A 14101-nucleotide genomic window follows, 5' to 3' on the forward strand; every position below is an offset into this window, starting at 1 on the left:
CTCGTAAAAATCAACAGAAATTTGGAGGAATTGCTACGGCGTTCCAATCCCGTCGGTGGCATAGTTGAGGGGATAATATATGATCATCCAACTCTTGCAGTGTCCACCATTGTGAATTTTGACAAGTTATCAGAATGGGTTAAAATTCAGGAGAATAAATTAAAATTGGTAAGCTGTTGTAACTAGCAAAAACAAACATCGCGCCACGATTTATGTTTATATTAATTATTTTTTACTTTGTCGACTACACATAATTTGTACGTTTAACTAGGTTACCAAACTTCGAATTTTGGGTGGTGCGAATACTGAGGAGATAAGCAAACGCGTTTTGGATTATCTTTTTGCCAAGAATATTTCTAAACTTGTAACCTTAACAGGGAAGGAAAAAGGTGTTCTTCGTAGTTTTCGTGATTCTGGCTTTGTTGATTTGATAAATTGTAAGCAGTTACCTTACATATCTTACAAACATAATGCAGATTCTTCAATTTGTTCAATGTCAGTACTTCAAATAATTTCAGGTTGTGTTCGGGCAACTAGTGGAGGGGAGCAATTAACAATTGTGGAGGCGGAAGTTGCAATTAAGAAGTGGGTGAAAAACAAAAGCGACCCGAGAGCGGAAGCGAAATGTCTGGGCGAGTCGCAAAGTCCCGTCGTTCTAAACAACGACAACGTCGAGAACAATTAAAAAAGATGTTGGAGAAAATGAGAGGTGAAGCTATTTTGCATAGTTTTGTTAAGATTGTAAATAGTAATATTTCGAATATTTATCATTTTTCAAGCAGCAACAAGTCAGGTTTAGGTTCATCCCTAGCTAATAATAAAATACATGACGAAAATAAATTGTATATGGATATGTCGCAAGAAACAATTGCCCCCCTTGGTCAGGAAATCCGGGGCTGGATCCTCAAACATAATGTAAAACAAGCTGTCTTAGGGACCTATTACACATTATGAATAGTCATAACATTTCTTTGATGGAAACTTTGATGGAAACGCCCCGATCTGTTAATGTTCAGCAAGCCAGTGGTGGCTGTCGAATTAATGCATTTTCTCGTAAATAAATAGTTAAGAAATATTTAGTTTGTCATCGTCCTTAAATAATTAATTTAGAAAGATTCCTCTGAAATCTCAAACAAAATAAATGTATGTACAAGTAAGAAATTATTTATTTGTTACAAATCCTGTGATTTAAGTGTACGTACTTGCACCGAAATATTAATGTATGTATGTAGCTTAAATTTTACTAAACATAAAATCATTCTGTGTACAATTATCCATATAAGTTTTGATCAGAATAAAATTCTTATTTACAATTAAGTATAACGAAGTCGATAAATGCGTGAAGTTGCAAATTAACCAGAAAATTCTGGTTTAATGCTACAGATAACCATAAGTATTATAATAAGTTTCTAAGAGAGACTAATAACTCTATCACGTGAGCAGATAATTAAACCAGGAGCTAACAATTAATATGTAAATCTGTTTTAATGAATTTACATAAATACTTAAATATCTTAAATATACAAAAGCCTTCATAGCTTGCTAATCCATCCGACCAGTTTAGAGGTGAAAAATTAGGATTAGGTTTGAAAATTTTAATCACACATAAGGGGCGTTCTTAAATTACGTAACGCTTCGAGGGGGTGGAGGGGGTTGGAGAATTGCGTTACGAATCGTTACGGATGGGGGAGGGGGGTTTGACAGAATCGTTACGTAACGTTTTTTAATCGTATACACATTTACATATTTTCACAAATTACGCGAAGAAAACAAGTATTCTAACAATAAATTTAACGATTATATGCAGAACAGATGGATTCATTGTTAATTTTTACCAGTGTTTCGTTTGTTTCGGGTTTGTTTCATTTCTTGCACTGAAAAGCAAGAAACTGCTTAAGTAATCTTGCAGATCGAAGTAACCTTCGCAGTTACTTAAATTCGATTTGGACGAATCAAAAAACAAGTTGATGTTTGTTGCCGTAAGACCAAATGATTAGGAGTTAACTATAGTTAATTTTAAGTATGCTGGTTCGCAAAAAAAGTTATGATTCAACAGATATGATTTCTTGTGCCTAGTCATCTAGTTCAAATCAGTATCGAATTTCACCTCAGATATATCCTTCAGTCGATCGTCCCGCCTTCTACGAGTAAGTGAGATAATTAACTCCTTAGAATTGATTATCACTGCATGCGACTCTTTGACCAGCTGAAATTCTTGGTTTTGAACAATTCGATGAAACGTTCGTCCTAGCTTACGTGGATTAACTAAATCAAGCACTTCGAGCATAATAAGGCCAAAACTGAACAAATCTGAAGATTTCCTATACTGTCCCATAATACCTTCTGCTGCCATGTACATACTTGTTCCGACATTAGAAGTTACAATATAGTCATCGGAATCAATTATTCTGGATAACCCAAAATCTCCAATTTTCACTGGAAGCTTAAACTCCGAAGATGCGAACAGAACATTTTCTGGTTTTACGTCACGATGGAGAATGTTTTTCGAGTGCAAGTAGGCAAGACCTTCCCGAATTCCGCGCACAATTTGGAATTGAGTCATTTCCAGATTTAGATCCAATGTTGGGTCGTTACACATAGTGTTCAGCCATGTCCGCAAGGTTTGACCGCAAAGCTCCATCTCTATGAACGTAAGGCTTGAAGTTGAGCTGTGTGTCAGCCTGTTGCGAATATACTCTTGGTTAATATTGGGGATGGTAATCTCACCCATCAGTTTCTCATATTCTGATGGAGTTAGTTTTACATTGTGAGTCTGAGTCACATTCACGATGTGTTTATGATTTAGTAATGTAGTTATGCCTGTTTCCCGCGCAACCATAATCGCGTAATCTTCTTCTTCCCATTTATCGTGTACAAGCACCTTCACAGCCGTGTCATTATTCATGACAGAATTATGCGCCTGATAAACAAACCCAAATTCTCCTATACCCAGAATAGATTTGAACGTGACATTGCTAAGAAACCGTTGTGAATTTGGGTCCTGTAGAAGCCTCATAAGTTCAACCGTGTCGATCACCAGTTTCTTTGTTAGTTTTTTTGGGTTATACATGCTGGCGTTAATTAAATTAAGCTCTCCGACTGCTTGGTCCATAAATTTGCGTACATCGTGAATGGATGTCAAACGATGAATCACTTCCGGTTGGACCATTCGAATTATCAATGGCTTTAATTCAATTGATACAAACTGAATTATTGGGTCTGCATCTAGTACGCTATAGTTTTGACATTTTACTAATCTGAACTTATCGTTCCTCTCTTCTTTTTCCTTGAATAGCATTACAAGTTCAAATATAACCAGCCCCAAGGAATATAGATCAGCTTGTCGCCCATATTTGCCCGTATCGACTTCCGGAGCACGGTAGAGCTTAGTTCCTTGCTTCGCCGTCAAGGACTCTTTCGTCGCTTCTCCCAGTATTTCTCGACTCAATCCAAAGTCTCCAATTTTAAGCGGGAACTCGAATTTCTCTGGACGTCCGGAATATGCAAACAGGGCGTTAGCTGGCTTAATATCTCGATGAGTAATTTTGTTATCGTGCAGGAATTTCACCCCATTGATAAGATCTTGGATGATTTGTAGCTTAATTGTTTGCAAGCGAATGTCATCTATGGCAGCGACGGAGTGAGTGGATATCCAGGTCTTCAAGTTATCACCGAGCAGTTCCATTTTGATAACGTGAATTGGCAGAGGATCCCATTCTTTTGCCAACTTGAGTAAGGACTCTCTCCTCCTTTGTCCATCTTCATCTTTAATGTCGACTGAATTTATGAATTTATTAAGTTTGCGGAATGAGAAGGTTTCAGGAGTTAAGTTTTTGACAGCAACGATGTTTCGATGCGTTTTTCCAACAAGTAACGCTTCTCGTTCGACACGGTAGTCAGGTCCACCTTCGTATATAAATTTGGTGGCAAATTTTTCCCCAGTTTCCTTGTTAATTGTGGAGAACACAAGCCCGAATGATCCCCAGCCTAGGAAGCTTTCCAATTTGACCTCGTCTAGGAACGACATTTTTTGTCACGCTGGAAAAATAATGTTAAAAAAATCTTGGATATTTTTTGTTGCAATATGCCCGCAAACTTAATATTAAAATTTGAGCTGCATAAAAACAAAGTATTTTTAGGCAGAATTTCAGATTGAATCAACGGCTTTCGAGCAGATTCAAGATCTGTTAATATCGAAGCTCCAAATATATTCAAGGTATTTATTCGTAACCTTATTTTTATATTTTTGAGGTCAGAACAAGACGGAGGTCACCATTTATGGCTCAACTTTCGTTGAAATCGACATATTTATTAACGGGTGAACGCCCTTTATAAGATCGTTATGTCCGTCCGTCTTTCTGTCTGTCCGTAGCTCCGATAACTTTTGAACGGAAAGACATAGAGACTTGAAATTTTGAACGTAAACTCCTAACGTCAAGGGACAGGACGAGTTCGAAGATGGACACTGTGACATCGTCACCTCAGGTGACGATGTCACCTCAGGTGACTCACCTGTGACGATAAGTGACGAAAAAGTGTCACGTGTCACTTTTGGCATGTGACACATCATTTTTAACTATTTTTCAATGAGGAATTCAATGGTGACCTCCATTTTGACCTCAGAGGTCATCTAAAGGTCATAGGGCATATGTCAATCGGAAATTTGAGGCTGATTTCAATGGTGACGTTTATTTTGACCTCAGAGGTCATATAAAGGTCATGGGGCATATCTATGTCAATTTTGAAGGAAATTTAACCCCGAATTCATTGGTGACCTCCGTTTAGACCTCATAGGTCACAAAAGGTCACATAAGTGTTATCAACTGTTAGATTTGACACATCTCAGACACGGACGTCAAGAACACGTCAAAAGTGTCAATTTTAACAAATTTTCGAACTTAATATGATATTCACTTGGACGTATGACACATTTCTTTCACCCCTTGGTTACATGCGTTGTAACGGTGTATTTATTGATCTGCTTAATTTGACATGACTAATTCAACAAGCTGACCTTGAACAACAAATTCTTAACATGTTTAATGAATAGCGAGCTAATTTACGTACCTGAATTGTATCGAAATAGTGGAGATGGAAGATGACTCGACCTGCAAAATGCTCGTTAAATTTCTTTTGAAGGAATATTTTGTGAGATGAAGTTGGTTAAAGTAAAACCAATGTTAACGGAGGCAAAAGTTTGACTACAAGTATGTACAGGGCAATAAATTGGCAAAATGGCAGGATCCTGCTGCAACGTGGCAGATGAGTTGGAATGGTTAAGCGACATGATAAGATTAGAAAGAACATATTCTCCTCTGTTATATTTTAACAAGTGTGCGTTCAACCAGTGTGTGTGTGTGAAGTTGTTATCAGGATCGAAGTTTGTACATAGGTACCAAGACCATACTAAATTTAGGCCTCAAACAAGCTGTATTTGTGCGTAGTTGTTATGAGGATCAATGTATACATACACCACTCCGTATATTTTGCTAGATAAAATTCCAGCGTCATCCATTCTTGAATTCATCTGGCTCGGTGAGACCCATAGATTTATATGGAATAGATATGCATAGCTACACGCTCTAAAAAATTGTCTCAACCTGAAAATGTATTTTGATAATATGAAGAGAACTCTTGTTTGCATGATAAAATATAAATCTTATTTTCAGGTTAGCACATCATTAAAATGTTATAATAATTGTGGCAATATGTATATTCGTTTCAGCCTTTATCTTATATTCAGTTACATGTTTATATAGACAAATGTATTTTTAGTCGAACTGGTGACTGGTGTGCATGTTTATTTTAAAGTTGTTAATTAATTTAATCTTATACTATTAGAGAAGCCAGTCTTCGACTGGCAGACATGCCACGCATTTCAAGAATTTTTGGGTGATTATTGTCCATAATGATTATAATCGCAATAATCGGTTACTGTGAATACCACTATTGATTTTTTCGTATTGATCTCAAACTATGGCATACATACATATATGCCTGTGCAAGGACTAGAAGAAGTTTTAATGTGTAGAGTAAAAGTAAGTCGAGACGGTTTTCTGGAGCCGGCGGGCTTGGATCGCTAAAACTATCAAAACGATTAGCTAGCTCAAGTTCCACTACGAAGCTCGACACGCGAACAGGCATGTGTTGAAGACGTGAAACGCGTCAAAATTATATGTAGAAACTTTTATTTCCTCATTTCCTAGCACATTTGGTAATAAATGAATCACTGCAGAAAACACCTCATTAAATTAATACCATTTAAGAAAATTGTATTTTGGTGGAAGGTTATGTATGCCGGTAATCTTAAACGGAATCCATCAAGAGCAACCGGACCGTCGACCGGGCGCAGAAAGCTGTCATTACCAAAAGTGTAGAAACGGTGATGAAATTGTTGCCGAATCGTATCTTCATTGGTGCCAGTGCTCTCGTCATTTTCTTCAGGACGATATTTTCTAGGGCAGTCTTTGATAAGAAGGATTTCCGCATTTGAACCACACACGTGATCGATCTTTTATTAGCCAGACCAGCGATTAGTCCAAGGGCCAAAAGGACGAGCCGTGTTACGACAGCCATCAGCGGAAAGGTTGCGTTCCCGATGTGCTCAAGAAGTCGGAATTTGGTCGACACGGTCAAGAAAGTGCAGAAAATGTTGACGGAGACGGCATAGAGGAGAATGGCGGGAAGGACGACGGGTTGAAAGCAGTAATTAAGATGAGAAATTAGTATCTCGACTTGTTTGTAGTATTGGATTCCAATCTTGCTAATTTTTGCGCAGGAATTCCAACCAAGGGATCTGGATAACAGAATGGTATAATATAAGTATGATTAGTGTGAAATTAATTTTTTAGCTTGGTGTGAATTTCCTTCCATCCTTTGCTATTATTTGGTATCCTATTTTGCACGGTTTGGGAGGACGTTTTTTTAAAACAACAATTTATTGATAGCTTAATTTTTTATTTATTTTCAGACATTCAAGTATAAAATTTTGAAATGATTAAATTGAAGATGTCCAGGGTACAGAAAAAATGAGACGATATGTATGTAAATATGTAATTATTAGAATTCGCAAAAGCATAAAATTCAAATTCATATCGTTCGAAAGTCACAATGGAATACCCGACGTACCTCAATTAGGGCTGCCAAATCCGTTCCGAATTTTCAAATCCAGATTTCGGATTATCCGGTTTTATCTATGCCCAAATCCGGATTTAAATCCGGATTGAATCATACCTGTGCAAGTGAGTTTTGCTTCACTCAACTTCACTCATTTTACCTCGGAGTAAAATTCCCTTCATTCCCCTCACTCACGTGAAGGAAGGCTGAGTGAGGCTTCACTCACTGATAAATCTCATTAGCACTCCTTCATTCCCTTCCCTCTTTTCACTCCCTTCACTCCTTCATTCCCCTCACTCTTTCATTCATTCAATTCAGTCCCTCCTGTCATTATAATTTAAATATATTGGCGCCATCTAAGGAGGCAACTTGAGACTTGGCTGGGGTAATGTGAGACTGGGCTGGGGCAACGTGAGACTGGGTTGGGGTAATGTGAGATTGGCCTGGGGTAATGTGAGACGGTCCTATTTTAACATTTCCACTCTGGTTTCAGTATATAAACTAATTATATTCCTTCACCCTTCTTCCCCGGAGACGAAAGAGTGAAAGAGACGAAGCCTTCATCTCCTTCACTCCTTCACCCTTCATTCCACTCATTTCTCATTTGGGCCTCCCTCACTCACCTTCACTCACTCAATCAAAGTTTTCAACTCCCTCACTCAGCTTCATTCCCCTTCACTCCTTCATCGTGAATGAAGCTTCAATTTACACCCATTGAGTGAAGCTGCACAGGTATGGATTGAATTTTTTATTGTAATTATCAACTTTCTTGATATTTGAACGAGTTTGATACATGTCTAATACTTCTTTATGATATTCAATCGAAATTTAAGTTTTTTTGAAATTTTCATCATAGTTTAAAATTTTTGGACCAAGTAGATAGTTTCCTGGTATATTTTTAAGTTGATGTACTAAAAAATGCGAAACTTCAAAAAAGGTTTCATTTCCTGTCGAAGATGGTAAAGTAACTACCTGGGATGAACATGAACAATTTTTTAAATTTATACTTTTTCCAACAATTTGTATCTTTGCAGTGCACAAGAAAATTAGTTTTTAAATGAAGGAAATCCGGATTCATTCCAATATGAAATCCGGATTTCGAGGTAATTCGAAATTCGAAAAATCCGGATTTGACAGCGCTAACCTCAATTATCAAAATTCTGAGGTTTAAAATTGCTATCGTCACGAAAAATTAAAGACTGAAGTACGATTTTGCATATTCAAATTGTCCATACCTATTTACATGCATGTATTTAGGATTACCTTGTCAGACAGGTGATGTACATTGTCACGCTGGCGGAATATTTGCATCCAAAGAAGGAAAAATGCGCAACAAATTTGAAAAATGAAAAATTTGCCAGCCTTCAGGGTGCGTTTTCTACTCTTTTTATCCAAATATCTCCTAGTGTTTCTCAACGGGTACGAAATCCTTAATCCGAACCCGAATCCGATATGTACTCGAACCCGATAATCCGATAAGTTCTATCCGAACCCGAACCCGAAACCCGATAAGAACCCGATAAGTATAAAATAGTATTTCTAAAATACCTTCATAAGCTCATTTGTATATTAATTTTTTTTCCAATTATGGTTCAAACTGTTAATAAAAATCACAATTATGAGCTTCAATTTTATAACATCTTTTGTAAAAAACAGCCTTCTACTGCGTATATTTCGTTCTTCGATTAATATTAATCAGTCATGGATATTATTATACATATAATTGTTGTAATATTTGTGGAACTCTCTTAAAACCTCAAGTTGGGAATAAAGAATGGGATTAGGTCGCCGATTTCAACCATGCTAAAATTCCTATCCCGTAATGTGTACAAGGAGAGGGAGGACATAGATATAGTTTAAATTTGGTTATATATTTTACGAAAGTTCCATTAATTCTATGACATCAGTTAAGTTAAACAACTCGTAATGTTTATAAAAGTTATTGACAATTAAATCTCATCGTTCAATTTGTTATCGGGTTGTTTTCGGATTATCCGTAGGTAAATCCGAACCCGATAAAGACCCGAACCCGTTGAGAAACTCTAATATCTCCGCTAAACTTGAGCATTGGCAGATAGTGCCATTTGCTAATTTCATACTAATCAAATTTGTGACGATTGACGCTAGTTTGATCCAAATCTATGAGCATACGTTGGGGGACCCCCTTTGTCAGATTTTTAGTATTTCGATGCAATCTGATTTAGCACAACAATTTCGCATCAAATACTTGGTATGGAAATATACCCTCTAACTTGAAAACTTACGCAAAGATTTCTCCTCAAACTTGAGCGTCATATTGATCAGAGAAACGAATGGGTCTGGATTGCACAGGATTGTCGAAGTAATTGCCAGTGCCGTCGCGAAAGCTGTGGTAAAAAGTTGCACTTAAGTGGTTTTGTCTGGGGGACGTGATCCGTTCTCAGAAAAATCGTGTAGCACCCGTTGAGCACGAGGGTCAAAAGAGTGCCGAGAGCGAGTCGGATTCTGCTTGGGTTGGAAACATTGGGGTAGAACTGACGCCTCTTTGCGTTCCAGAGGATAAGCTGGACGCCCAGGTTGGATAGGCATCTTAATTGCATTTGCAGGAGAGGGATGACACATTGGAACAGCATGTTTCAAGCGGGAGAATTTATACTAATAGCGCCTAAATTTATGCTTTTACTGATTCTTTCCCACGACTTTACTGTGTCGTTTTTCTGCTACTAAATTGGAAATCGGAGAAGATTAATGACATATGAAAATGTAATTTACTGGTCACGTAGACAATTGGCATAGTTCGTCATAATCGGAGCCAAAGCCCGGCGTAAAATCGGCAGGTATGTATGTATAGACAGTACAACAAATAATCGTGTGAAATTGTGTAAAACATAGTTAGAACGATGCTAAATAATTTTGCTGTAAGTAGTACGTAGTACTGCAAAACTACATTAGTTTTAGTTGACCTAAGACCTTTTACATATGTGCAGACATTTATTGGAGAAAAGTATTTAGATGTGTTGATTATATTGAAATATATGTATGCATGTATGTATACAGATATTCGATGGTAGCCTATCGTGAACAAATAACACGACTTTTTTTGAAATTTGTCAATTTTTCGAAATTTTCGCTCCTTTGCTTCGAAATTTTGTAAATTAATATGAATTTCGCCACCTTATTTAAAGTCTTTCTGGATAACTATTTATGGGCGAGAAGGACCTGCTGGCCGTGCCGATCCATGTTGTTCTGAATTAATTATTTCCAGAATAAATCTAATTCTTGTCTTAATATGGAAATTACCTAAATGCTGATTTATTCGTATATGAATGTATTTACGCCTACGTATTTATTATTATAAGCAGTTGGATGAAAACACGTGCAGTATTTACAAACATATTTATTTGGTTGGTGTTAAAATAGTGAGAAAAGTAATCAACTGCTCGAACAGGCCGGTTTTCTCTGGTCAAATATTTATTACTTGGTGAAATTGAAAGTTCAGACTATTTAAAAATTTAACAATGCAAGATTTCATGATTAGATTAAATAAATGGATAAATCCTCTAGCTTAACCTTTAGGATCCCATTTAAAAAATGTTGTCAAGAAAAATCGTATCACTAAGTCCCTAATTAATTTCCAATTAAATATCCTTGAGGCCCGAATAATTGTCAGTAAATTGTCCTCACGCACCCAAGCTGTTGAATCTTTTCCGACCACACGGACCCGAATTTTATTTTCAACAAAAAACCAACAGAATATGTTCGTATTATCACATGCAACGATATTTAAGAAAAACTACTACGATTCATGAGTAAACACAATTACGAAAAATATTTAATTTAAATGGGTGGCAAGGATGATTCGTCCGAAAATTGAGCACTAGTGAGCAGATTTCCATCTTCATCAAACACTACAATTTCATGATTGGGACTTAAAATAAATTGAACTGCATTTGGGCCGAGCGTATCAATGTCTTCGGGAAGTCGTGGTTGTGATATTTGAGTGTGGGGCTGAGTCTGAGTATTTTGTGGAGTGGTTGAGATTATCTACAATACAGCAAAAATTGTTATTGGTATTATCATCATTACCATTATACAGTTATGAAAATTACCTTCAGTTTTTTATCAGAGTGGTACCGTTTGAAGCAAGATGTCCCTCCTTGAATGCAAAGTCGAACCTTGCAAGTCTCACAGGTAAAAGGGGTCGTCTTCCTTTTTGGAGAGTACTCAGCGTGGTGCTTGCAGTAAATGCAGTCAGAGTAGGACGGCGTTCCATTTGTATCCAAGTGTTTGACGGCAATATGGTGACAAGGTTTCAATCGAACTGGGCAGACTGGATTTTCAGTTCGTGGTACTACTGGAGGTCTTCCAAGTGGTTTCTTGAGGGTTGGGTATTTTTCTTGAATTTCTCTTACTATCTTCATGACAAATTCCTTGTAGGGCACAGCTTTTTGGTCAGAGTGCAAGTGGTTATACAGTATCATACTGTTGTAGGTAGCCACATCGATCATATTAAACACAACTTTCTTATACCATTTGTACGATTTCCGAACCGACTGGTACGGCTTGATACTCTTGTCGACATTGTCGACAGCTCCCATGATTGAGTTGTAAAGTAGTACGGTTGCTGGTTTCTCCCTGGTGTTCCTCGGATTAGACGACTCGGCAATGCGCATGGAATGGGGGACAAAAGTATTTAACATGCACACCTCCCTCCTGTCACTCCAGCTATTTACAAAGTTATTCTTATTATTAGGGTATTATCATTCTTAGGTAATGCATAAACTTGTTGCGTACCGTTCAATCAAAATTTCATCATCACAATAAGTTTCCACACGTCCTTTGGCCAGTTTTCTCTTCATCTTCGGCATCCCTTTCCGACGTCGCTGTACTGTGCCCAGCACATAAGTCTTTTCGGCGAGCATTATTTTGGCCAATTTCGGTCCCAGGAACCAATTGTCTAAAACGACACGGTGAGCTTTGTTCAAATAACCTTGCAACAGAGTGAGTACTGTTGCGCCACCGAAACCTACGTCCTTCAACCAGCTACGATCGGCAAGAGGAGTAGATTTCCCTTGGTATGGCAAAATATTCAGGACGAAGTTGAGGGCACAATCGCATAAGACGAACATTTTGATTCCGAAACGGCCTCGCTTTTTAGGATTGTACTGGCGGAATGACAATCGTCCTTTGTATGCAAGAAGAGTTTCGTCAACGCAAATATTTTTGCCTGGTAATATTGCACTGGAAAAATTGCCCAAAATATCGTGCATGAAGCGGCCTAATTTGCAAAAGCGATCTCTTCCCGTGTCATTCTCATTGTTTGAAAAATGCAAAGCTCTCAGGATGCCTTGAAATCTGTAAAGTTGAATTTATGCATGAATTTTATGTATGTACATATGTACCAATATTTATCGCATTTTGCCATGTCTTACCGATTTCGAGACATCACAGTTGGAAAGAATGGAGTCTGAATTAACTCATGGGTACTCCAATATTCTCGAATAGACGGTTTCTTCACTAGCCCCATCATGAAAGTAATCGATAGGAATTGCCAAATCTGCGCCAAATCGACCGGTTTCCAATCTGTGTATGAAGCAGGGTGCCTTGTCCAATCCTGTTATGCGTACCGGTTCGTCTCTCGCACCACATCTAAAATAATTCCGTCGGTGAGGAATTTCTGCAGCATTTGAAGAGGGGACGTCCTTCTTGAAACGCCAAATTCCGGGCGGATTTTGTCATCCGACTCGCCAAAATCTTCCACGACAGGGGCGAACGGCTCATTTTCCCTGAACTAGATCATACAATGTAAATAAATATGATATACATCTTAAAATTACCGTATTTTGATTTACGGCAGGGTCGTTATTCGCAGTGCCATCCAAAGAATCTGAATCGTCCTCAGAATCGCTTTCTGTTGCACTGTCGCTATCGTCGCCGTCCTCCTCCTCAGACCCCGAATCATGGAAATGCTCTTCTGAATCGCTTTCTGCGCAGTATGCAATATATGTATATGCACATACGTATATGATATTTAAATATATATGAATTTGTTCAAAATTACCGTCTGACATCTTGGAATTGGCAAAATTGACCTGCAAAATCACTTTTCGCAGTCGCAAATTTTTTTTATTGAAAATACACGTATTTGTGTATCTGGGATTCAACGGATTTCGTCGTGTGTCCATGACATTCGTGTATCTGGGACACACGACCAAATTTCAAATTCCATGACATTCGTGGAGATGGGATTTGTGGGATGTTTTTGCAATTCCATGACACTTGTGTACATGGGATTTAAGTGGAAAATTAATAAATTCCATTACATTCGTGGACTGGGATCCTAAAGGTTAATGTCACCGACTATTTCGAGAAAATAAACAGAATGAACAGCCACTTTTCATCAAATGTACATATTTATGTAAATATTGTGTGATTTATTTAGAATATTATTCATACAAAAACATGTAGACTTTCGTTCATTTGACTAATTCTGATACCATAATATGGTAAAATATCGATATCGTTTATGCTGACGGTAGTAGTAACTGCATAAATACATATTTAGGACGTACACCGTTGAAACAAGGCTGTATGTAGCTTATTTCTAACACAAGATTAATAGTAGATGTAGATAGATAGATTTGTTTTCATAGAGTCAACCTCTTTAGTCATTTTTACATGTAAATCATTCTAGTAAAACTTCAATTCAGTTCACTGCCATGCACTATCTACATAAATAGCAAGTGAGCTATACTAACCGTACTCACTTCATTATCCCAATCTTGAATGATTTCTTCGAAATCGACGAAACACATATATTATAAAATTTGTCGCCCGTAGAAAATAGTAATCCAAGATAAGAGGAGGATGCCAAGTACCAATGAGAGTATGGAGGAGTTATTAGTTTAAGTATTTAGCGGCAAAACTTGCATCTGTGTTAAGAGGATTTTGTAGACATTTCCACCGGGGAAAATGAACAAATATTTAATATTTGGTATGCATTAAT

General features: G+C 37.5%; 2 protein-coding genes across 2 annotated transcripts; both read right to left on the reverse strand.

The window, feature by feature from the left end:
- Positions 1–1144: 1144 nt before the first annotated feature.
- Positions 1145–5229, reverse strand: LOC110861670. The gene is made up of 2 exons (XM_022110798.2): positions 5068–5229; positions 1145–4038 (listed from the first exon to the last, which is right to left on the reverse strand). Exon 2 carries the CDS (start codon positions 4025–4027, stop codon positions 2081–2083), a length of 1947 nt encoding a protein of 648 aa, XP_021966490.1. The 5' UTR covers positions 4028–4038; positions 5068–5229; the 3' UTR covers positions 1145–2080.
- Positions 5230–10932: 5703 nt separating this feature from the next.
- Positions 10933–12622, reverse strand: LOC110861671 (piggyBac transposable element-derived protein 4). The gene is made up of 4 exons (XM_022110799.1): positions 12528–12622; positions 11890–12450; positions 11205–11820; positions 10933–11139 (listed from the first exon to the last, which is right to left on the reverse strand). Exons 1-4 carry the CDS (start codon positions 12620–12622, stop codon positions 10933–10935), a joined length of 1479 nt encoding a protein of 492 aa, XP_021966491.1.
- Positions 12623–14101: the final 1479 nt, after the last annotated feature.

This window comes from Folsomia candida, unplaced genomic scaffold (genome assembly GCF_002217175.1).
Source record: "Folsomia candida strain VU population unplaced genomic scaffold, ASM221717v1 Fcan01_Sc044, whole genome shotgun sequence".
NCBI classification, from domain to species: Eukaryota; Metazoa; Arthropoda; class Collembola; order Entomobryomorpha; family Isotomidae; genus Folsomia; species Folsomia candida.

Bases quoted from the DNA above. Each gene is read 5' to 3' on its own strand.
- LOC110861670 (XM_022110798.2), bottom strand. From the start codon at position 4,027: ATGTCGTTCCTAGACGAGGTCAAATTGGAAAGCTTCCTAGGCTGGGGA.
- LOC110861671 (XM_022110799.1), bottom strand. From the start codon at position 12,622: ATGGGGCTAGTGAAGAAACCGTCTATTCGAGAATATTGGAGTACCCAT. The intron at 12,451-12,527 runs GTAAGACATGGC...TCAACTTTACAG, and splicing joins ACTGTGATGTCTCGAAATCG to ATTTCAAGGCATCCTGAGAG. The intron at 11,821-11,889 runs GTACGCAACAAG...CTTTGTAAATAG, and splicing joins GATGAAATTTTGATTGAACG to CTGGAGTGACAGGAGGGAGG.